The 26,991-nt window shown below is 35.1% G+C and overlaps 1 protein-coding gene across 1 annotated transcript; it reads left to right on the top strand.

The window, feature by feature from the left end:
- LOC110032974 (T-complex protein 1 subunit delta-like) lies at nt 1-23,429 on the top strand. The gene is given in 3 exon segments (XM_020736783.1): nt 1-170; nt 173-1,371; nt 22,893-23,429. Coding segments are annotated over 3 exon segments (1,617 nt in total). The 5' UTR covers nt 1-134; the 3' UTR covers nt 23,275-23,429.
- Nucleotides 23,430-26,991: the final 3,562 nt, after the last annotated feature.

Raw genomic sequence — 26,991 nt, 5'->3', positions numbered from 1 at the left:
ACCCACCAATGTTCCTTTTGTCGCTTTTCTCAGTTTCTGCGTGTTCGAATTAGGTTAGGGTTTCCGAGACACTTGCATCGCAAAATCGTGTAATCCCTCTGCAATCTAACCAAATCAGCCACCTCAGTGTACCAATGGCGGCCGCCGTTACAGCTCCCGCCACCGCCCAATCCCGGTCTCCTCGAAGACGGAGAGTTACGTCGACAACAAGCGGCGTGATGACATCCGGCAGGCCAACATCCTCGCGGCAAGCGCTGTGGCTGACGCCGTGCGCACTAGCCTAGGCCCAAAGGGCATGGACAAGATGATCTCCTCAGCCAACGGCGAGGTTATCATTACCAATGACGGTGCCACCATTCTTAACAAGATGGAAGTTCTCCAGCCCGCCGCCAAAATGCTAGTCGACCTATCTCGCTCCCAGGACGCCGCGGCTGGCGACGGCACCACTACTGTAGTCGTTCTTGCTGGTTCTCTTCTCCGTCGTTCTCTCTCCCTTCTCTCTGCGGGCATACACCCCACCGTCATTTCTGACTCCCTTTACAAGCTTTCTGTTCATGCTGTTGACATCCTCCACTCCATGGCTATTCCCCTTGAGCTTTCCGATCGCGATTCCCTTGTCAAGTCTGCCGCTACCTCGTTAAATAGCAAGGTTGTTAGCCAGTACTCCTCCCTTCTTGCCCCTCTTGCTGTTGACGCTGTCCTCTCCGTTGTTGATTCTGAACATCCCGACCTCGTCGACCTTCGTGACATTAAGATCGTTAAGAAGCTAGGCGGCACTGTTGACGACACTGAGCTCATCCGCGGCCTTGTATTTGATAAGAAGGTAAGCCACACGGCCGGCGGCCCTACTCGCGTTGAGAATGCCAAGATCGCAGTCATTCAGTTTCAGATTTCCCCCCCAAAAACGGATATCGAGCAGAGCATTATTGTCTCGGATTACACCCAGATGGATCGGATCCTTCGAGAAGAGCGCAACTATATTCTAGGAATTGTAAAGAAAATTAAAGCCACGGGGTGCAATGCGCTTCTTATCCAGAAGAGTATCCTTAGAGATGCCGTCACTGATCTTTCACTGCATTATCTTGCCAAGGCCAAGATTTTGGTGGTAAAGGATGTAGAGAGGGATGAAATTGAGTTCATCACAAAGACTCTCAACTGTCTCCCGATTGCTAACATTGAGCATTTTCGTGAGGAGAAGCTCGGTCATGCTGACCTAGTGGAAGAGGTTTTGATTGGTGATGGAAGTAAGATTGTGAAGATTACAGGCATCAAAGACATGGGGAGGACTACTACTGTGCTTGTGCGGGGTTCGAACCAGTTGATGATCGATGAGGCAGAAAGGAGTCTTCACGACGCACTTTGTGTGGTCAGGTATGGCGTCCTGAATCTTCTCTTGTATATTGCCTCCTTGTGATCATTTGGGCTAGTGCAAAAACCGCATATTTCTTATTTATTACCTCAGTTTTGAATATCTGATTTTTAGCAATGTTTGTTCCAATGAAAGGGGGCATGGTGGTAAATATTGTTAGTGTTCAGTTAGGGGTTGGATGGAGGATGGAGGATTAGTATTTAACACGGCTTTGGATTTTAGTTTTCTATCAAGATTTGTATTTATTATGGTGGATTAATCAATATTTGTAAACCAAACCTTTCATTTAAGCTTGAGTAGTAGAAAGATATTCTCACGTTATTACTAAAGTCTCAGTTATGATGCTAACCATTAGTCTTGACTCGTCTTTTCCCCAGAAAAAGCTAAAATTTATTGTTGTGTGTAGATATCTATTAATGAAGTTTCTGAAAACATTTGCTAAAGTTTATTGCTGGTGGATTAATCAATATTTGCTAAAGTATTTTTTTAGATAAAGATATTCAACATAGGTGCGTAAGCTATTTTGATCAACGTTTCAATGAAGTTTATGAAAATACGATCGACTTTAGTGATCTTTCATTAATAATAAATTTTTTTTATTTTCAGTGTCACATTAGTAAGAAGGAAGTTGAGGAGGCTTTAATGTAAACCAAGGGGGGAAAATCAGTTGGACTTGATGATATATCTATTGAAGTGTAGAAATATCTATGAGATTTAGGAGTTTCTTGACTTACTAAACTCTTTAATATTATTTTAAAAGCTAAAACGATGCCCGAGTGGTGGAAGAGTATTTTGGTCCCCTTTTCTAAGAGTAAAGTGGATGCACAAAAGTGCGCAAATTATAGATAATTTAAGTTAATGTTTCATACTTTAAAATTATGGGAGAGGGTAATTGAACATAGGTTAAGACATGATACAAAAATTTCTCGTTATCAGTTTGGATTTATGTCGGGAAAGTCGACCATAAAAGCTATACATTTATTGAGAGATTTGATGGAGAAGTACAGAGAGAGTAAGGAGGATCTACATATGATTTTTATTGATGTAGAAAAATGCTTACAATAAAGTTCCCAGTGGTTCTTTGAAGAGTTCTAGAAAAGAAAAGTGTTGATGTGACTTATATTCGAGTCATTAAAGATATGCATACTAGAGTTGTTACTTGTGTTCGAGCAGGAGGACTGACATAATATTTTTCTATTTCAGTTGGATTACATTAGGGATTTGCTTTAGGCCCATATTTTTTGCTTTAGTTTTGGATGTTCTCACTGGACATATACAAGAGGATGTGCCTTGGTATATGCTTTTTGCTGATGATATCTCTCTTTTGGGTAAAACTAGAGAAGGAGTTCAGGAAAAACTTGATTTATGGTGGTCTTCATTGGAGTCTAAAAACCTTCGTTTGAGTAGATCTAAAATTGAATATATGGAATATAATTTCAGTAGTAGTAGCACCAGTGACAGAGTTGTAAATATGGGCGATCAAATCATTAAAAGGTGTGAACATTTTTGATATCTCGGTTCTATTGTTCAAAGCGATGGTGATATGGATGGAGAAGTTATTAGTTGAATTTAGGTTGATGTGGAGGAATGCATCAGTCCTTTTTTTGTGATAGAAAATTACCGTTTAAACTGAAAGGATAATTTTATAAGATGGTGGTGAGAATTGCAACGCTTTATGGTGCAGAATGTTGCCCTTTAAAAGTGAAGCATAAAACAAAGGTGAGTGTTGCTGAGATGAGAATGCTTAGAATGCTTAGGTGGATAAGTTAGGTGGATAAGTGGCTTGACAGTTAGAGACAAAATGCGAAAAGAATCTATCCGTAAAAGGGTAGGTGTAGCTCCAATTGCAGACAAAATTAAAGAAAGTCGTGTTAGGTGGTTTGGTCATATTAAATGTCGACCACATGATGATTCAGTTAGGAGAGTAGATGTTTTAGATTCAACTTATGTTCAGAAAGGCAGAGGTAGACATAAAAAGACTTGGTCATATTATATAAAAAATGATCTTAATATATTAGAATTAAATGAAAATATGACACTCAATAAAACACAATGGAGAAAAAAGATTCATGTGACCGACCAAACTTAGTGGGATAAAGGTTTGTTGTTGTTATGTTGTGTAGATATCTGTTAAAATGGTCTTTATAGTTTAGAACTCTTTTTTTTTTGGGAGGGGGGAATGTAGACAAATCAAATAATAATTGGGAGACTTTTGTATTTTTATATTATTTTAGCATGAATACATGACTATTGGTGCTCTAAACATTACTTTAGCTTCTTTATTGCGATCGGGGGGACTTTTCAATCAAATGAAACCCTTTTGCAGTTTTGTTATTTTCATAGAAATAGACAAATTTTGATGGCTTTTGTGTGAACAAATCTCTTTTTTCTGCATTTTAAATTCTTAAAGCTTATTTTTCCCTCATGGATGGCCGATAATTCTTATCAAGGCATTATTGATTTATATCAAATTAGAGGTAGGCCTTCAGAAATGACCAGATCTCCCACTATGATCTACATGTGACTATTTTGAATAACAAAAATAGCCTTTTTGTATTGCACCTGTAAGGCTGTGCATATTAATCCCTTTACATCTTGCATTGGCAAAAAGCCTCACGCATTCATGTTTTTGGATACCTTGCTGATTTTCCTTGGTGTATTGTTTGGTAACGATGGAGGGTTCATTTGTTGCGACCTTTAATTATTCCGTAATATTTGACAATTGATATTAAATTTTTCTATCTTGTATGAGGGGAAGTTTTGCTAATATGTAGTGTTAATTTATTTAGTTATATGGTGTTTAGATATTTATTTATTGAGTGATTTTGTCTAGTTAAGGCAACAAAACATGTCTTAAGATATTTAATATAGACTATATAATATATGGCCATTTGAGGTTGTTGTTTCCCTTTTATTTAAATCAAGGTTTTGAAAATTGGATTGAATATTGAGATTCAAGATTTTAAATGTTCAACAGAGGTTATAATAAAAGTTGAATTAAATGATATAATAAATATTAAAATTATTTTGTACTGTTTAAAAGATAAAGAAATGATGTAATAATGATATTTATCACATTAAGATACCATATAATATTGCATTGAATTATTTTTAATATAATTCAAACTAAAATTTTGGGGCATGGTATTTAAATTATTTTATCTATGTTTTATTTAAATATTTTATATTAGCCATTCGTTCAAAGTCAAAAGCTGAATATTAATCAATAGTTGAATCAAAGGTCTATTAAAAATCAGATAGCTTGATGATTCAACTAAAACAGGTATAGTTGAATGAGATGGTCCATTAAAAATCAGAATAGTTTAACGATATGGTCCAACCAACCGTTCTAGTCAGGGTTGTGTAAAAGAGGTTATGGATCTAGATTGAATTAGCCTGAGGATTGGTTCACAATTGAACTAATTTGGTTGGCTCGTTTAGTCAAATTTTTAAAATCATGGTTCATATCATAGAGGGCAAGTTATTCTGTTTATCTTTATATTTACATGATGTCATGTTTTTAATTTTTTTTAACTGTCATGTTTTTTTAATTTATTAAGAATAAGTTAGTCCTTATATGTATGCATTAGTCTTAGGGTTCGTTTGGTTCGGCGTCTGGAGTGCGGTGCGGGGAGTGGCTATGAATTTCGATCGTTTGGGATGACATCTGGCAGCGTTGTTCTGCTGTTTTGGTTAAACGTCGACCGCGGATTGAACTCTACGACTCGCGTTCGAGGGTTGGCTTATTGCAAATTTTTTCTCTCTATCCTTCGATCCCAGCGTTCGACCCCATCTGTTCAATCCCGCTGCTTTGCCCAAATCCCTCTCTGTTCGACCCCGACTCCATCGTCGCTCCTCTGCTGTCGACGACACCGTCCCTTCTTCCATTCCTCTGCTGTTTGGCGACGCCATCCCTCCTCGCACCTACCTCCTGGACGCCTTCCCAAACCGCACGGTTCTATCTCCTATCCTCTTTATTGCTCCTTTATGTTATTTGTTCTTGTTGTCTCGTTGTTGGGGCTTATGGATTCAGATGGTCATTTTTACAGCATTACTACACAGGGGCAGGATGTTCATTTTTTTAGAAAGAGCTGTCAAACAGTTATTTTCATTCTGTAAAAAACAAATAGGTAGTCAGCTTTCCCACAGCAACTTCCCCACAACAACTTTATGGGGCAACTATTACAAACTAGCTTATTGGATAAGCTGCAGCTGCTCCAAACAGACCTTAATGTTATAATTCCTCATTTTTATAATTAAATGGTTCTATTCTTGCTTTAGACATTATATATTGAACGGCCTTAATGTTATAATTCCTCATTTTTATAATAAGTGGTTCTATTCTTGCTTTAGACATTATATATTGAACATAAAAATCATGAACATTTCTCTACTATCCTTTTTTTTCCTTTGGCTTTCATTTGTTTTCTGGGGCCTAACCAACCTACTTTATACTATCAATCGAGAATTCTCTCTCTATTTCTCATCATACTCTTTTCTTTTCACTTTTTCTAAACTATATGGCCTTCTCTAGTGCAAGAATAATTTAAAAAGCACGAAGTTAGGATTTTGTACTACATTGTGTTTGCATTATCTTGAATCAGAGCACAATTATAATTCATAGAATTGTTTCCACTAGTGATAAATCATTAGTGTTATAAATTTTGCAGTTAGGTATCAAGTTGTTTTCTATTCGTGAGGATTTGTTAGTCCTAGAATCAAACCATTATGTTAGTAAACAAATATGAAGTAGGAAGTTTAATACTAACATCGAAGTACAATTTCAAAGTTTGATTAGAATAAGCTAAAATAATCTCTTAATAATAAGTCTTTCAATTTCAATTCAATGTAAATAGGTGATTTAAGTCACTAAGATTATAATTTATTAATTCAAAAGTCTTATCTACTCTCATCACTTGGTTGATCTTCCTCAAAATCATCACTATAGTAAATTGATCTCTCTTCTCTTTCATCTTCAGCTTCTTCAACAGCTTTCCAATTTTCTTTCTCATTATCTTCCTCTTTCCCTATCAATATAAATTAATAAAAACATTAATTAGACTTTAAAATAATTATTATTGATAATCGGGCAATCTATTGTATAAATTATGTAGTAACTTTCTCTAGTATTTTATTGTGACTTGTGTTGGTTTTATTTGTTCCTCCAAGGTAGTCAATATTGATATCTTTCTCGTACAATTGTGATGTACAACTTCATTTTCATCCCTCATAAATTTTTCAAAAGTTGTCTTGCTTCTAATTTGCTTTGCAAAGTAATGTATGTCGTAGGGAATCTAGTAACTACAAGTTTTATGAGTTCTTTCTTGGAAAATCTTCTCATCCAGGCCAAAATCCAAATTTCTAACATATTTTGTTTTTACTTTAGTGTAGGAAACTTTTGTTGTTGAGGCAATTTTCTAATTTGGTTGATATAATCAATGTAATTTGCAAGGATATAAATACAGTGAAATGTGTGCAAAGACTGCTATATCTTCGCCCAAGTGTAGTGTCAAATAAGCAAAGTTTTTAAATTATGGATGGATGCGGGTAAAGAAATTATTCTGTGAAACTAATATTAGAATATGATATTAGAATATAGATACTCTCACAGGTAAATTAATAAAATAAGTTGATATTATGATTTACAGGAAGATAAATATCTTCTGTATTTAAGAAATTAAGGGTCTATTTGGGGTTGCTGCAACTTATTAATAAGTTGCGCAGCAGTTGCCCCAGAAATCTGTTACGCAAAGCTATGTGCAAAAACTGTTGCGGATAAACTTACTGGTTGTTTGTTTATTGTTGCGCAGCAGTTGTCCCAGAAATCTGTTACGCAAAGCTGTGTGCAAAAGCTGTTGCGGATAAACTTACTGGTTGTTTGTTTATTGATGTTTGAAAATAGCTGTAGCGCAGCTGTTTTTGGGCAAATGATCATTCTGCCCCTATGTAGTATGTTGTTTGCAATAGAGCTGTCATGACAATATATTTGATACTTTAAAAGCAAAAATTTATTTCAAAATAATGCAAAAAATAAGATATTCATCTCATTTAGGAGTGAATATCATCATTACTAAAATAAAGAAAAAAGTTATTAAAATAGCATATAATAATTTGATAATATTATTTTTAAAATAGAGAGAACGTATGACACGAGCCAGAACATTCTTTAGGAATACTATTCATACTGATCATTCTCGGCGGTGGAATCTGCCCAGCATGTCTGCTCATCGGAAGAAGACACACTTGTCCGTGATTCTCCGTGGGCACCTGTAGTTACATCTCCCGTAGCCATGTGTCTGACGTGGCATGAGCAAAGAACTATGTAGTTCGCAGTGTCATAACAATCCTCGGGAGGTCTTTGGAATCCTTGAACTCATATTTCCCGAATCCTTCAAAAAACAATTCATTAGTCATAACAGAAGTATAAATTGATAAAAGAAATAATTAATTACTGTTTTGTGCAGGCATGAGGTCTCAAAGGATTTAGTACACCAACCAACGAATCTACCACTAAAAAAAAACAACAGACCTTATGAAATAAGGGTTCTTGATTGCCTTTAACCCACATAATATCAATCTTGTGTGTGTCACATATGCATATCACCAAAAAAGACTATCCAGAAGAACCTCAATAGCCGCATCTCCAAAAAAAAAGAGGAGCTTGATTGTCTTTAATAGGATTTCACATGTGACTCCAACCAATATCGACAATCATGCCATTCCGAAGAACCCATAATGTCAAATGTACATGGAACGAAAATAAATATGAACCGTATAAAATAAAAGAAAAAAAATAGAAGAAGTAAACAATTACATTTTTGAGCAGGCGTGAGGTTTCAGTAAATTCAGTACACCAAGAAATGAATCTCACTACAAGATGTCGGACTTTGTAAAAAATGATTCTTGGCTGTCTTTAACCTATGTAATTACCAAGCTCGTGTATGTCACATTTACATTCATATGAAACATGTTGAATTATGTAGGGTGTCCTTGTAGTAGCTCCCCAACCCATTTAGCTTCAATGTAAATAGATGTCATGCAAGAAGTTCGATCAACATATGAGTTGTAGTATTCGTACAACATACAAACCACTGCCATAATTTTTCTTCTGCAACTCTTTTTATTAATCCATGTTAAATAAGTGCTCTGTTCAATGAATCAAACAACATTAAAGAACATCGAAAATTGAATCACACTACATACAATAAGAAGATATAAATACATAATAACAAACAGATTGTTCCTACGAGAAAGAAAAAACATCCAAATCAGAAAACTGAAAAAACTACAGGAAAATAAATACAAATAGTTCAACGGTACAACACAAAATCAAACTCCTTGCTGCAAAATAAATAAATAAATAAATAATTGACCCTACGATAAGGGGTCATCTTCATGAAAATCTGCTATGGGTCGGGGCCTTCAGTATCTTCAATGAGTTCAAATATAACTACATGTCTTCAAAAACTTCAGTAGTTTCTTCCAGAAATCAGATAACTTCGTCTATGGAGGTCTCATGTGAAGTCCCAGGATCACTCGTGCGTGAAGCCACCAGTTTTGATATTTGGCTTCTAATGAAAGAGCTCCTTTTTTTCTTCACCTTAGAATGCTTGAACTTGCATGTAGACTCCAGTTCATTTTGGTTTGGGCTTGGCCCTTTGCCGGAGCCAGTTACATGCTTGACATCCAAGTCCCTTGGTATGCCTGCAAACCCTTTCTCTTGCCACAATCCCACCAAACATACAATCCAATTTCTCTTCCAGATTAGGGTCAATTCTACTTAATTGAATTTCTTGGCGGCTAACATTGCCTGCAACGTACGGGCAAGCTGATTAATTCATACAGTTAAGGAAAATAAAATAATGAAAATAAATTCTTTCATTGAGAAGTTGTTTTCTCCAATTTCTCAGTTCACCATTCTTTTGAAGTATCAATAGTTCGTTTGATTGGATTCCTCCCAAGCCCTAGAATCCTCGTTTTAACTTCGTTCATAATCTGTCATTTTTCAACTGATCCCACTTGTTCTCAACTTGCAATATGTCGTACTCTCTTCCTGTCATTTTCTGGAACTTCTTCATAATATTTTGTCATTCATCGTTGTTAATATAGGTGGTGGGCTCATTTCCCAACTCAACTTCCTTGAATAGATGTCGCAAAATATGAGTTTGGCATCTCTATCTCACATGACAGATAAACCGACTTTTTTAGTCTTAACCATTGTGTTACTAGCACAGAGAAAACAAAACATTAATATTTTCCCGACAACCACAGCATATATTAGCGATCACAGCCCGACAACCACAACCAACAACCATAACCACAACCACAACCACAACCACAACAATTCAAGACAACACTTTTACATATCCCACAGCAACCACACCACAACACACAACACACAACACAACCAAAGCCACCATAGCATAGCTAAAGTCACCATACAACCCACAGCACAATTCAAAGACAACACAACACATCCATCACAACCCACAACACATCCATCACAACCCACAACATAGTAAGACCCACAGCCACCCAAACCACAACCACCCAACCACACCACCACACATATCTCACAGCCACCACACATATCTCACAGCCACCACACCACATGAAATTCTCTGAAACACCCAACCCTCAGCACAACCATCACAACCAACAACACAACCTCCATAGCCTACAACACAACCACCCAAGACCACCACACCATAACCACCCAACCACACCACCACACATATCTCACAGCCACCACACCACATGAAATTCTCTGAAGCACCCAACCCTCAGCACAACCATTACAACCAACAACACAGACGCCATAGCCTACAACACAACCACCCAAGACCACCACACCATAACTACCCAACCACACCTCTACTCACATCCCACAACCACTGCACCATAGTGGCACAACATCACAACAACCCAACCCACAACGTAGCTACCACAACCCACAACAAAGTCATTGATTTTGAGTGACCTATATGTAATTTGAAGAAAACATTGCCATCTATATTTCAAGCATCTTGTTTCTTTCATTTTTCAAATTCTCACTCAAACATAAAAGGTTGTGATTAAGCCACATCCCCCATCCCATATTTGCCATTTTAGGCAATTACATACAGAGCACCCAAAATGTTGTTATCTACAAATTAAGCACCCTCTTTCATCCATTGTTTAAATTCTCACTCAAACATAAAAAACATAATTTTCAATTGAGACAATTACATATAGAGCACTTGAAACAATGCTATATACAAACTAAGCACCCTATTTCATCTATTTTTCAAATTCTCACTCAAACATCAAAGGAAGTGATAAAACTCTATCCCATATTTTTCATTTGAGGCAATTACGTACCGAGCACCCGAAACATTGATATTTACAAATTAAGCACCCTCTTTCATCCATTCTTCAGATTCTCGCTAAAAGAAAGTTATATGTAATTTTTAATTGAGGCAATTACAAACACGACACCTGAAACAATACTATGTACAAATCAAGCACCCTATTTCATCTATTTTTCAAATTCTCACTCAAACAACAAAGGAAGCGATAAAATCTCATCTCATACTTTTCATTTGAGGTAATTACATACAGGGCACTCAAAACGTTGTTATCTACAAATTAAGCACTCTTTTTCATCTGTTTTCCAGATTCATGCTAAAAAAAAAAACCTTGTATGTAATTTTGAGGATACTCGAAACAATGCTATGTACAAATCAAGGAACCTATTTCATCCATTTTCAAATTCCCACTTAAAAATCAGTGGAAGCAATGATAGAAGGCCGTCCCATATTCAACATTTCATCTGGTTACATACATGGCATTAGAAAAATTGCTATCGACAAATCAAGTACACTCTTTCATCCATTCTCCAAATTCCCACTCAAAAAATTAGTGGAGATAAATGTCATTCAACGTTTTTCATTTTATTTTTTTGGCAAGATTCAAATTGGAAATCGCAAATTGCAAATGACAAATCAGAAAGTCACAAATCGCAAATATCACAAACGTCTCACACGGACTGCAAATGAGAAATTGCTTAAATAAAGCCATTCCATCGAAAATTACCACAGGAATTACTTGCAGAGCACAGTAACCAAAGATTGGGGGAGGAAGATGAGAAAGGCAACACTAAGCGCGAGAGAGACGTGTGAGAGGGAGAGAAGCGCGAGAGAGAGTTACCCAGAGTTTGCGAGAGCGATCGAGAGAGGCAGACACCTAGTTTAGATGAGACGCAGGAGAGGGAGCATGGGGGTCAAGAGGGGCAGCGGGGTAATACATATGCGAAGGAATGCGGGCTTGGGGTCTAACCCGCGACCGTGTTTAATACGAATTTTATCGAATTATTAGGATACTCTGCAACGCCGCAATAACCAAACGCCTCTGCCTGTATTTTCAAATCTCATCGCACCAAATAAGTTACCCCAAACAGGCCTTAAATTGTTTGGAGATAAAGCTAAAGAGATTTATAATTTAAGTTTTAAGCTTTGATATTTAGTCCATGAAACTAATATTAGGATAATATCTGGGAATATAGATACTCTTACAGGTAAATTAATGAAATTAGCTGATATCATGATTTATAGGAAGCTAAATATCTTATGTATTTAAGAAACTAACTTTGTTGGAGAAAACACTAAAGAGATTTATAGTTAATGTTTTAAGCTTTGGTATTTTGGTAAGAGTCACATTATAAATTGTGTAAGTGTAATTATAGATAAGAGTTTGAAAGATAATGCTGTAAAAAATAAATAGATTTAGAAATAGAATTATAGCCCTAAAGATTATTGTTAATACTATGAGTTTTGATGGTATAAGCGCTTATGCTTAAGTTGGTTTAAATATAGGTTCAAAAGAAAATTTCTAGAATGACATAGAATAATTAATACAAATGATACCTTTTAAGAATTAATTTTTATTGGAGGAGATTAAATAGATTTGTTGGTAAAGTGGTTGAAGACTTTAGAAATATTCATGGTTGTTATGGTTTTAGAGTGATTAATGAAGAAGGTAGAACTATATTAAATTTTGCTTCAACGTATGATTTTGTTTTTGCTAATATTTTATTTAAGAAAAAAGAAGAGCATATTATTACTTATAAGAATGGATCTAATAAAAAATAAATTGATTATTTTTTTATGAGAAAAGAGATCGTCGAGAATGCAAAGATTGTAAGGTCATTCCAAGTAAAAATTTAAGTATTTAACATTGATTATTAGTTTTAAATTTTAGAATGAAGAATTGTAAGATAAAAAATATAATTAAACACTATAATAGAATTAGATGGGGGTATTTATAAGATACAAAACTTATAGATTTTAAGATTTTGGATGTTTATGAGGAAGCAAATTTTATATGGGATAAAGTAACAAGCAATATTAAACAAGTTACAAAAGAGGTACTTGGAGAATCAAAAGAAAAATATTTTATAAATTAAAATAATTGGTGGAATAATAAGGTGAAAGAAAATATAAAATATAATAAATGTTTTAAAAATTGATTTAAATGTAAAAGCATAAATATTTGAGAAAAACATAAGGTGACCCGCATGAGAACAATTTATGATGTTTAAAATTCTACTTTTAATGATCTTTATAATAGATTAGATATTAAAGTGAGTGAAAGATATTTGTATAAACTAGTCAAACAAAAAGAAAAGAAAAATAAAGATTTAATGCAAATAAAGTGTATTAAAGATGAAAATCAAAAAGTATTTTTTTAGAGGAAGATATCCTACATAGGTGGGTGAGTTATTTTAATGAACTTTTCAAATGATGTTTCTGAAAATATGATCAACTTTAGTGATTGTAATATCGTTAATAATAATAAAATATTTTATTTTTATCACTACATTAGTAAAAAATAGTTGAGGTGGCTTTAAAGAAAATCAAGAGTGGAAAATCAGTAGGATATGATGATATCCTAATTGAAATGTCGAAATATTTAAGAGTTTTGAGAGTTTCTTGGTTTATTAAAATCTTTACTATTATTTTAAAAACTAAAAAACTGCCTGGGGAGTGGATAAAGTGTATTTTGGTTCTCATTTTTAAGAATAAAAAGGTTGCACAAGAGTGTGCAAATTATAGAAGAATTAACTTGATGTGTCATGTTTTAAAATTATGGGAGAGGATAATTGAACATAGGTTAACACATGATATAAATATTTTTCATGATCAGTTTGGATTTATGTTGGGAAGGTGTACTATTGGAAGGTATGCATTTATTTAGGGGTTTGATAGAGAATTACAGAGAGAATAAGGAGGCTCTACACATCATTTTTATTGATTTAAAAATAGCTTGCGATGAGGTTTTAAAAGAAGTCTTTTGGAGAATTCTAGAGAAGAAAGGTGTTGATATGACTTATATTCAAGTCATTAAAGATATGTATACTAGAGTTGGCACTTGTGTTGAAACAGAATGATGATTAACCAAGTATTTTCTTATTTTCGTTGGATTACATCATGGATTGGTATTAAGCCCATATTTTTTTTGTTTTAGTTATGGATGCTCTCACTGAACATTTATAGGAGGATGTATCTTGGTATATGCTTTTCACTAATGATATTCTTCTTGTAGATAAGACCGGAGAAAAAGTTTAGAAAAACTAGAATTACGGAGGTCTACATTAGAGTCTAAAAGTCTTCGTTTGAGTAGATCTAAAACTGAATACATGGTTCTAGTTGCAGAGTTGCAACTATGGGTGATCATATCATTAAAAGGTGTGAACATTTTGGATATCTTGGGTCTATTGTTAGAAGTGATGTTGATATGGATGGGGATGTTATTAGTAGAGTTCAAGTTGGTTTGTTGAAGTGGAGAATTGCATCAGGACTATTGCGTGATAGAAAAGTACCGCTTAGATTGAAAGGAAAATTTAATAAGATGGTGGTGAGACTTGCATTACTTTATCACGCCGATTGTTGGGCTTTAAAAGAGAAGCATAAAATAAAATTAAGTGTTGCTGAGATGAGAATACTTAGGTGGATGAGTGTGATATTGGAGGGTAACCCAAACCACAACGGAAACACAAATATTATTTCTGAGTTCCAAACATATTACAAACAAGATACGGGAAAAATAGGAAATATCATATTAAACGTTGATCATTTGATGATCCGGTTGGGAGAGTAGATGCTTTAAGTTCGACTTATGTTAAGAAAGACAGAGGTAGACCTAAAAAGTCTTGGGCATATTATATAAAAAATGATCTTAATCTTTTAAAATTAAATGAAAATATGACACTCAACTGGACACAATGTAGAAAAAAGATTCATGTAGCCAACCCCTTTTAGTGGGATAAAAGCTTTTTGTTGTAATCAATGGAATTTGCAGAATATGATGTCCCAAACATGTTTTTTTTTCAACAATTTATTTTTCGTTGCCTTTTAAACATTAGTATTGTCAGTAATAACTTGAACCACTAACTACTCTTCAATCTTCTATATAATTCTATTTATAAGTAGGAAAACATGTTTTGAATCATTCACCTTATTTGTTGCTTCAACAGACTGCATAAAAATGTGTCATCGGAAATTTTTATTTTTATGTTATCCTAGCTTTTATTTTTACAAAGAAAAAATCTAACAGATTATCTCTCCAGTCTATGACTTTATTTTCTCAATAATTTTTTTAATGATATTCAATACGTGTCTCTGAGCATCTAAGTTCTGATCTCATGTTTGGATGGAGGTTTAAGGCTTTAATCATATAGACCTATGGAATGAATCATGTTGACATCGGATGAGGATGTTATCACATTAAACATATTTATATTTTCATAGAAGATTCTTCTCATGCCCATAAAATGCTGTTGTGAACCTGCCTTGCTTTTTGCAAATACATTTGACTGGCTATCCTCGTACCATGTTTCTTATCTTCCTCCAAAGTCATTTTTTTCATCACATGATTCATATCATTTTCTTACCATATACCTACTGCATTATGTTTGTCGGTTCTCCTTGGCATTATTATGATCCTACTCTAACCTATATAACCGCTCAACTCTACATGTGGATGACAGATTTAATTCCTTCTTACACAAGATCCATTGTTTGCATTTATGAGAAAATTCACTCCTGATACTCCAGTTAACCATCTAGTGAAAAACTCACCTTGCTATCTCGTCCAATCCAGCAAAACTCAGTACCCAATTAGTCCCTCCAATCTCATAAGCCCCTTCTTTATATTTTAATGTGAAAGATGTTTAGTCACTAGAGCTTAAGCGGTCTGAATGAATGTTGAGCTTGTGATTGACCCAATGGTCTATCTTGAGGATGAGATTGTGCAAGAAGTGCATATGCTAGGCCCGAGAAACACACTTCTTGTTGTTATGAACTATGAGATTTAGATATATAATGTTTCTTAGTTTCATGCGTTAGGATTCCTATAGGTTATGTTACTATTATTGCTATGATCACAATGTTACATGTTACCCTTTCCTAGGAAACTAACCACGTGCATTTGACATTTGGATTTCAACCTTCCATATCCTCATACATGTTTACCAACCAACAGTGTTGAGATGCACTGAAGCTAGTTCTCTCATTGCCATCGCAATGGCTGCCACCTTCAAACTCCTTACAAAAATGGTTTCTTTATGCCTATGTGAAAAGATTTTAATCATCTATCATTTGCTTGTTGGTTATCTTTTCAATCAAATCATTCAGAATGTCCCGTTAAGTTTGTTTATTTTTTGTTTCATGTAATAAGGTGTTCTTTTACACGTCATGTTTTCTTTGGCCTTGTTATGTTTCATCAAATATATAGAGGATTTTAGTCTTGTGTTAGGCATTATGCTTGAATATGAATATGACAATCATGATGGTTGGTTCTCCTTCTCTCAGTTTTTCTTCTCCTTTTCTTTCTTGCTTAGCTTTATACTCTTTTCCTTGTTAATCTAGCGTCCTCTCTCCTAGATTGAACATGCTACATCTTGCTTGAGTTGCACCTAGGTTACAAATCCTCTTTAAAAATTTTGCATGATAAGTTTCCGTGGGGAGAAGTCTGAGAAAACTAGGCTATGGTTTATTCCATAGTGGCAAAGTCCACATCATTATCAAAGCAAACAAAGAATCCTTCGGAGGATGATTCAAGTTCCAACAAAGGTTACACATCTCCTTATGAAATTCTCAGTGAAGGTGTGCATACTTCTTGTTTCTGGCAACTTTATTTTTTTCTCTCAACTAGCACCGCCACTACCCATATTTTATTTCTGGAAATTATTCAAGCAGTCTTACATTTCTTCCTTTACTTTCTCTTGTTTTCTTTCAGTTGGTTTTGAATTTGTAGGTTTTTCACTGGATTATAGGTTATGGAAACTCTTTTTCTAAAGTTTGATGATTCCTGCTTTCCCCCAAATTTATTGTAATATGCTGCATCCCCTGCATGCTTTTTTCTGTGTTTACTAGACTGAAATTTTACTTATGATGTTCTGCATGCTAGATTTTTTTTTGCTGCCCTCTTTGTCCTCTGCTTATTATTCTGCGCTTTTGTTGTTATTTTGCTGCACTTCCATGCTGAAATGGACACAAACTTTTTATCCTTGCAAATCCTCATGTCTTGTGCTGTTTCCTTTGCTGCCATCAGCCCCGAACATCTATAGCTGCAAAACATTTCTTTCTTTCCTTCCAGCGTCCATGCCCTGCTCTTCTTTAACTTCACCCTCCATTTTTTGGCGGTCTTCCAAATTTGAAAAGGTTCTTCCTATCATATCTTTCTAAAACTTGTGCATCTCCTTTTCAAAAGCTTCTGCTGAAAGCTTTGTGAAAGTTTTTATGATAAAATCTTACAAATATTTCAGAAAAATAAATAGTCAAATAATTCTACACCTAACATAAACTTATCTTTCTATGACAACTAAAGTCAAATCTTTTCAAAACATCATATGTTATCATTCATGTCTCTTTCAATGAAAATTTTCCTATCCTTTCATTCCCCCATATTTTAATTTAAACTCCAGTCTATCCATGAAAATACAGCTCTTTACTTGGAAGTCACACTTTCTTCATTTAAAGGCTACATGGATCTTATTGTTAAGGAGCAATTACATTGATGAATTATATGCTTAACATATTTTATCATATCATAAGCACACAATTGTGCGTCTTTTCGTAGTTGATATGATATCTATCATAGGTCATATATTGTTAATCTCCTTCATGCATTGAATTCTTGCACAATCATTGACATTTGAACGTGGATGATAGACTTAGGGTCTGTTTGGCGCAATTGCAGCTTCTTAGCTTTTAGCTGCAGCTGCGCTGCCCCAGGAAGCTGCTGCGGGAAAAATGACGGAAGCTAGCTACCTGTTTGTTGCATTTGTGTGAAAATAGCTGTGAAGCAGCTGTTTCTAGAAAAATGACCATTCTGCCCATGTTTAGTGAAGCTGTTTAAAACAGAACTATGACAGCAACATATTTGATAATTCAGAAGCAGAAATTCATTTAAAAACAAAAGAAAGTTCAGATACACAACTCACTTAACTAAGTACTGATACACCACTTACTTAGCAGTGAGTATCAAAAGTGCAAAAAAAAAGAAAAATATGTTCACATAACTGTCTCATTCTTTCTTCTTCTATGACTCATTTCACAGTATGTGTGTAAAAAATATACTTCTCTTCAGAATGCCACAGGTGGTATCACTAGTAAAATTCAGTGGTTGGGAATGAGCGTATACATATTTGCTATTAGCTGTGAGGCAAAATAATAATAATAATAATAATGCTCATTTCACTGCCTCATTTTTTCTACTTCACTTCCTCATTTCACAGTGTGTGTGTTGGAGTAATATACTTTCATCAGATTGCCACATGTTGTATCAATAGTAAATTTCAGTGGCATGGAATGACATTATGTATATTTGCTATTAATTGTGAGACCACTAGTTTCAATGATTGGGAATGAAAGTATACAAATTTGCAACTAATTGTGATGCAAAAAAAAAAAAAACATTGCTCACATAATTATCTCATTCTTTCTTCTTCTATGACTCATTTCACAGTGTGTGTGTGTGTGAGAAATATATTTCTCTTCTCATCAGAATGCCACAGATGATACCACTAGTAAATTTTAGTGGCATGGAATGGTGGTATGCATATTTGCTACTAGCTGTGAAGCCAAAAAAAAAAAAAAAAGAAAAACATGACTCACATTACTGTCTCATTCTTTCTACTTCTCTGTCTAATTTCACAGTGTGTGTGTGTGTGTGTGAAATATATTTCTCTTATCATCAGCATGCCCTAGGTGATATCACTAGTAAATTTCATTGGCTTTGAATGAAATTAGACATATTTGCAACTACCTGTGAGGTCAAAAAAAAAAAACACGACCTATATTACTATCTCATTTTTTCTACTTCTCTGCCTCATTTCACTGGTGTGTGTGTCGAAGTAATATACTCCTATTTTCATCAGATTGCCACAAGTAGTATCACTAGTAAATTTCAGTGGCATGAAATGATATTATGCATTATTGCTACTAGAATAGAAGCACCAACCCAAAAAAATGCAGTCGAATCTTATTGCTACTAGCATAGAAGCACCAACCCAAAAAAATGCAGTCGAATCTACACAGTGTAGAGCAAAAAGAAATGAAAATGTCTCAAAAAATATTAGGAGCGGGGATATCGCAATAATGTGGACTCCGGCACGTCAGTTAGGGTGGAGGAAGAAGAAGCTCCGCCGGAAATAGAAAGAGCAGAAACAAGAATGCGGGGTCGAAAGAGGGGTATGCACGTAAAAATCTTGAGAATAAATGCGGGCCACGGGGTCGATCTCGCGACCCTCTTATTGTTGTGCGGCGGGGTGCGCCCCCGCCGCCACGCGCGCCCCCAAACAACGAAATGTCACGGCCTGCTGCCGCTACGCGCTAAATCAGCAATAGAGCCTTAATATCTTGTAGTGTAAGCTTGAATGCTTGATTGCACAACTGAAACATTTTACTCCACTGATACTGTTAACCTTCTGGCTGCACAAACCCAACTACTTGTCCATTCAATCACAAATTTTCCCCATCTAAATCTATCCCCTTTAGCTCCAAAAGCTCTACCAATATTACTAGCCCCTCCAATCCTTAAATGATACAAGGCCATCATATGCCATCAAATTTTCTTCAAGCAAATCTTAGAGAGCACCATGGTTTAATGCCTTTTTTTTTGTTTTATTTTTTGCATGCTTACTTTGTGCATGTTGTTTTATATATTAAAGCACGCTAGTACCTTCATTATATGTTTCAAGTACTTTAATATTTTATGTTTGATCAATAATTAGTGAATAAGAATCATTATTGTTGTTCACTTTTCTATGTCTCTTCTCTAATTATATTCCATCCCAAAATATTCTCTTTTACTTGCAACTAAGATCCCTCTCCCTTGTTCTCACTCTAATATCCTGGTTCCTCTCAAGCTCTCTCTCTACTTCAAGGAAAATAAAAAGAACATGAATATTTTCTGCTATAATGCATCTGTTTCGATTATTAGTGGGGAAAATAATAAATACTTTTGGAGATGTTTCAAGATCTAAAGAATGTAACACAACTCCCTCTTCGTGAAGTTCTCAAAGGCCAAAGTACGTCTTTTTTCTCATCATGTTCTTCCTTCTCACTTTCTTGTTACCATTTACCAGCTTCTTTCTCCCCACAGATTTCCCTTTTATAAAGCTTGTTCATTGATTTCTGATGCAGGGACATCTGTTCTACTGATTTTTTGTTATTACTCCCGTTTCCCAAGCTCCCTCCCTTGCTTTTGCTTGCATCTCACTGCATGTTTTTGTGTGTTTATTTGACTGAGATCTGTATCTCTGCATGCTGAAATCTATTTTGCTGCAACTCATCTGTTCTGCTGCTGTCATTTGCTTGTTTTCCTCCATTTTAGCTGCCTTTCCTCAACTGTCCTGCTTTTGTTATTTGCTTACTTTTTCTGCACTGTAGCTGCCTTTCCATTCTGTAGACGCCACTGAATTTTTCCTTAAAATTTTATTTCTGCGCTATTTTCTGTTCCATCATTTGTCCCAAGTGTCTCCATTTGCAAACCAGTGTTTTGCCATCGTCCACGTCCATGCTACCCTGCAGTTTATGTTTTACTGGTCTCTAATATGGAAAAAATTTTTGCATTATATTTCCAAAAGTTCATGCATGTTTTCCAAAAGCTCCTATCGTAATCTTTTCTAACTTTGTCTAGCAAAGTGTTCTTGCTGCATCTTACAATAGCGGACTGGTCAAATTACCTCAATTCTCTTTTGTCGTGAAAGAAGCACTTCAAGTACATTGGATCCTTGGTATTTTCAGTACCCTTAGAGAATCTTGTTAATATGTGCTTTGTTATTTTTACCAGTGGTCAATATGTGATTATGCAATCTTGAGCGTTGCGAAATTGGATGTTGGATTGAAATAAGTTGTTCTACTGCATTTTTTTTTTTGTGTAAAAGGAAACTTGTCTATTTTAGTAAGTATATATTTTTTAAGAAAATTGATATTTGTTTGGAGATAACGTTACAAAATTTTTCTTGCGCTGACGTCATTTGTGCTTTTTCTTTACTTTTTTTGTTGCAATTTTCTGTTTGATTTATTTCTTCTATAATAAAAGTGTTTTTGGAAATTTCTATTTTTGTTTGAGTGGCATCCAACTGAAACGTGCTTGGTTTATCAGCTTAAGATTCACTGGTAGTCAGGTTTTACTATTTCTATTGTATACAGTCATTTCTCTTTGGTAGATTTTTCATTTTTTTCTTTTTCAATTGCTACAGCCTTTGTTGGATTTTTTTTTTACTTGCATGGAGAAGCGTTCCTCTTATTTGCATTAGAATGATGTTGTCATTTTTTAATGCCTTGTTTGGTTTTCATTGAAGTATCAAACCCTCATCCAGTAAGCCTGTTTTACTAAGATCGTTTGTCCTTTTAAAGTTTGCCATCTACATCAAACTCCAACAGGCTTGATGATGAAATTGATGGTTCAGATACTTCACTCATTTATTTATTTCTATCTCTAGCAACCCATGATTACATGAACCCTGAACACTTCGTTCATTTACTAATTTCTATCCCTAGCAACCCATGATGCATGAACACTGAACGTGGACACTACATTTGTGTGTATATGTATAGGATTATATTCTCTTAATGGTAATTAATAAATAATGAAAAATAAATTCTTCTACACAGTAAATATAATTTTAACCCAAAAGTCTTATATAATCTAAAGACCAGAGGGAGATCTAAGTGCAATTATGAGGTTGCATGTGTTCCACCCCTTGGCCCCATCCTCCCCTCCCTGGAATCTCATAATTCATATTATTTCTCTTACAAAATATTTATTTTTTAAGGGTCCGTTTTAGATTGATTTTTTGTTTTTGAAAATATATTTGATTGATATAATTTTATATGTTTTTATTTTTATTTTTAAAGAGAAATCAAATTATTTTTAAAAACATTTACAGCACGTAAAAGATATTTTAAGTGTTTTGAAAAACAAATAACTCAATCAAATGTTTTTTAATTAAAATTATAACTTAAATAAAATAAAATAAAAACAAAAATGATTCCATATGGTCCCTAAGCTTTTTATTTTTATAGCATTCCACGCATAATTTATTAGTTAATGGATACATGTTTCTCCTTTTTACATTAACAAAATAAAATAAAAACAAAAATGATTCCAAATGGCCCTAAGCTTTTTTTTTTTTTTTTAATAGCACTCCATGCATAATTTAGTTAATGGGCACATGTTTCTCTTTTTTGCATTGCCCACCTTTCTCATTTGAAATGTGATTTGAAGTTCACCTTTTATTACTATGGGTATAGACAGATGCTTCTATCCATAGGTTTCCTTATGCCATGATTTTGGTACAATTATGAGGATGAAAATGATTTAATAAAATAGATAAATAGATATAAGCATGTCTATCAATTTTTAGTTGTGTTATGAATTTGCTATCCCAATGGGAAAAAAAAATTAGCAGTTTAATAAAATTAATATTAAGTCGAATTCAATGGGTTCTTAAAATTCTTTTGACTCGATTCTGGTATATTTTCTTCTATTGGGAAAGTTTTGCATGACAGATATTAAGAAAATTAACATCAGAATAATTTTGAAATTTATTTAATATTCTTTCTATGGTATAGATTAGTATTTTATGTTTCTTTTTCTAAATAGTTAATAATTGAATATGATGATAATTACTTGAGATGTTGGCCCTGCTTCTCGTCAAAGCAATGTAGAAAAATAGGCCAATGAGTTATATAAATGGTTTTATTTCTTTGTCCATAGAAACAGGCTAGATTTAATTTTTAAAACAAAAACCCAAAAATACCAAAATATTAACTATTTTTGCTCTTATTTTGCCATGGTGGCTAGATTGTACCTAATTGAGTTGGAAATTAGGCACCGAAATTCAGTTTTTTCGGAAGTTCACTCAACCATTCCTACCATCCTTGTTCTTCCCTTTGTACAATTTTTGTTCAATATGACCGAGTGTTCTAGCATAGCCTTCTCGGATGAATTGACACTGTTTTGGTGAACTTAGGTGCTTGGTTAACAAGAAATACTTGATCGCTGGTGGCGGCGCTCCAGAAATTGACATGTCACTTCGACTGGCTGCGTGGGCGAAGGAGCTCAGAGGAATGGAGAGCTACTGCATTAAGGAGTTTGCTGAAGCTCTTGAGATCGTCCCCTACACATTAGCTGAGAATGCTGGGCTCAACCCCATTTTTATTGTGACCGAGCTGCGGAACCGACATGCCAAAGGTGAAACCAATGCCGGCATAAATGTGAGGAAGGGCCAAATCACAAATATTCTCGAGGAAAATGTGGTTCAGCCACTTCTGGTCAGCACCAGTGCTGTAACTCTTGCGATTGAATGTGTGAGGATGATTCTAAAGATTGATGATATAGTTACTGTCAGGTAGATTGAATTGTTGTGTTCTAGTTTCATGGCTGGTTGTAGTGAGGAGGAATCTTATGTTATTGTGTTTTTTTTGGTGAGACCTGCAGGTTGGGGGTGAACTGTGTTTCAATCAACTTTGTGTTCTTAACTTTTTTTGTTTTGTTTCTGGATTGAAAATTTTTAACTTTGTTTTTTTTTTTTATGCCAGGAGTTTCTAAACTCCATAGAGATGGAGTGTGAATGGTATAAAAATGGTTTTGGGTTATGTTCATTGATGCAGTTCTTCCAAATGTGATTCTTGTGCGTTATTGTAAAGGAATTAAAGAATTGTGTGCTTTATTTTTTAGGTTGATCATGCTTCAGACTTTTAAAAGAATTGATAAGGGTTGTAATCAGAAGATAAGAAGAGAGGTCTAGTGTGGCCAGTCAACAAAATTAGCTAAACATATGATAATCAAATGTCAAATAAGTGAAGTAAAGTAGGGAATTTGAGTAGCTCAGTCTTCTTAAGAAAATTAGGCTCTCTTAAATTTAAGCACTCTTGAGGACACGTTCAAGTGAACTCCCTTGCAGTGCCAATCATATGCCTTTATTTCAATTTGCTTAGATTAGTATTAAGGAATACTATGATTTAAACAATGCTTGGAGCCTATTCCTCTGTTAGCCATAAAGTAAAAATCGTAGCCAAGTGTTTTTTATTTTTTCATATAAAGAAAATACACAATCATAAGTGTTGAATCACCAAAGTAAAATGGTGTGGGGTGGGATCCCAAAAAAAATAATAAAAATGAAAAAAAAGTAGGGCAGGCTGAAAAAAAAAAGTGAAGAAAATTATCTAATTTAGGATTTCACGGCTCCATGATCTTGACATATTGAACTTGATCTTTTTTTATGACGGATGTCGACCCAACATAATTTTTAAATATTGTATAAACAGTCATGATATGTGTTAAATTTGAATCTATTTGTGAATCACACTCAAAGAATATAATGTAAGTGGAGAGCGAGATAAAGAGGAATGCATGGTAATGAAAAGTAAATTGGATTGTTGATTAACCATTTCTCATAAAATGATCCCACGGTTTATAGTTACCGGGGGGGTTGGGTAAAAAAAAATCCATTTAGAGTCAAAATTCTTATTGTGCAGACAGTTATGTGAACATATTATATATTCAGTCACCCCCAACTCTACATCTTCTAAATAAAGAGTTATATTACTTTGTGTTCTTAACTTTTTTTGTTTTGTTTCTGGATTGAAAATTTTTAACTTTGTTTTTTTTATATGCCAGGTGTTTCTAAACTCCATAGAGATGGAGTGTGAATGGTATAAAAATGGTTTTGGGTTATGTTCATTGATGCAGTTCTTCCAAATGTGATTCTTGTGCGTTATTGTAAAGGAATTAAAGAATTGTGTGCTTTATTTTTTAGGTTGATCATGCTTCAGACTTTTAAAAGAATTGATAAGGGTTGTAATCAGAAGATAAGAAGAGAGGTCTAGTGTGGCCAGTCAACAAAATTAGCTAAACATATGATAATCAAATATGTGTAATTACATGTTTGCACTTGTTTTAATGGTGGCATTTTCAGGATATTTTGGGTATTTAACAAATAAAAGCATGTGGTTCTGTAAACACCCTTGGTTACACTAGGCCTAATATTGTTGGTCAACACTGGGGTGACTTTGTGCCTGCGAGTTTTGATTCAGTCGGCTTTGTTTCACTGACTGACCATCCTAGTTTAGTTATCCCTAGTTGAGGAGCTCCAATTGACGGGAGGAGACTAGGCTATCAAGCAATAGGTGAATCACAATAACATGATGTGTAGCTCATAACCCGATGAAGGGATCTTTTGGGACATTCTTGGATCTATGTGCATATTTCAGTTTCACGATTCACTTCTTCAAAACGACAACTGAGATATAAAGAAAATAATTACATGTAAAAAGTAAACTCATTTATTTCATAATTGATACTTTAATAATTACGCACCTTGGATTTTTGTGCTCATGATTTTTGTAAATAGGATGTGATTAACGTGTTTATTTTTCACTTGTTTTTGCATCTATGTGCCTTGATCGATCGACCTTTAGAGCATATGCATATCGAACGACGAGAAACCTTTGGATGTTATGCCAACTGAGGATATGATGAGGAAGGCCTTTGGTCTGCCTCCGACTCAAGCTCAGCCTGAGGTGAAGAAGAAACCTCAAAGTGAAAAGAAGCTTGAAGGGAAGAAGAGGTTGAAGGGAGGAAGTTGACTGGAAGGTGAGGCAGACGAAACAACTTTCTTACAAAAAGTGAAGAGCAAATGAACTGATGGATGAAGTGGGGTCATCTGACTCGCTTTAAGGCATTCGGCGGGAGAAAGATAGGGCGGAAGGAAATAGGTTCGGCGGCTCGACCAATAACACGTCCTCCCCGCCTTTCAATGTGATACATGGTTAGCCAATCGACTCCCCTGTGCGGTGAACAGCTTAAGCCTCTACGTCTGAGAAGCTGGAATTTGCTTGTAGTTCGCTATCGGTTGGTGGGAAAGAGACCGTGAGTGCTCCATTACTGCCTAGTGACAGTTGCACATTGCTTTTGTGGTCTCAAATGGATCGGCTTCTTTGTACGAGGAGACCTAATATCTTTGTTTAATAAAACTTTTCCCATATTAGAGACGAGGTGATGGAGACATTGAATCTCCTCTGGGAGGTGATGGTCAGGGACCACCTTAAAGACCAGTGGGGAGAACATCGATGCTAGTCATTTTTTAGGGGAACGTGGTCAATTACTCGACCAATTCGTAAGGAGTCCATGAGGAGGCGGCTAACAGAAGGTAAGTCCCTCGAGTCGCTGGCCAATTACTTGGATGAAATGGAAGAGTCCTTTGTTAGGGCAGTCCAGATGCAAAGAGAGGAGATAAAGGAATTGCGAGTGAAGATGGCAGCCCTTAGGCTGGAGCATACAAAATAATTGACAATTCTCTGATCAGATTTGGTGATTGTTCAGAAGACTTGATTGATGCTCTAGTTCCAGGCTGAAGTGGATAGTGTAGATAGGTTTAGGTTTGGTGTGAAGTTTTTGTATCTGATACTGTTTTAGCAAGGACTTGTCTCAGCCGAAGGGAAAATATTTTTTGTTTGAATAAAATTCTGTTTTTATTATTTTTTAAAAATTTATTTTCATAATTATCTCTTTCGAATATCATGTTGATATGATGTGTTTTTTATTTAAAATTGAGGTACGACCTCATGATGGTTATGCTTCTTTTGGTGCTCAATATAAAGGGTTGAGGGTTAGTTTTCTGGCATTATGCTCTGAATCTCTCTTGCCTCTTTCTTTGACTTCCTTGTCTTCGCTTTGTTCGCTTTTTTTCAAATGACTCTAAAGTATTCCGCCAAACTCTTTGGGTTGATCCCAGTGACCAAGAGGTCCTTCATGTCATCAAGGGATGTGTCTTTGTTGCAAGAGACTTGTGTTTTGGATGAGGATATCTATCTCTGAGTTGTGGGGCCATCTGATAGGGAAACCATTCAATTTGAGACATATCTCTTCTTCTACTTAAACCAGTTCCAGCGGGGTTTTGGGTTGTCGTTTTGGCACGAGTTGTAGTTTATCCTCGATCACTTTGGCATGATCCCAACCCAAATTAAGCCAAATTCATTTGTAGCTATCATGAAATATGTCCGGTTGTCGTTTTGACACAAGTTGTAGTTTATCCTCGATCACTTTGGCGTGATCCCAACCCAAATCAA

This window comes from Phalaenopsis equestris, unplaced genomic scaffold, assembly GCF_001263595.1.
Source record: "Phalaenopsis equestris unplaced genomic scaffold, ASM126359v1 Scaffold001074, whole genome shotgun sequence".
Lineage (NCBI taxonomy): Eukaryota > Viridiplantae > Streptophyta > Magnoliopsida > Asparagales > Orchidaceae > Phalaenopsis > Phalaenopsis equestris.
This window is presented reverse-complemented; position numbering and strand designations above follow the sequence as displayed.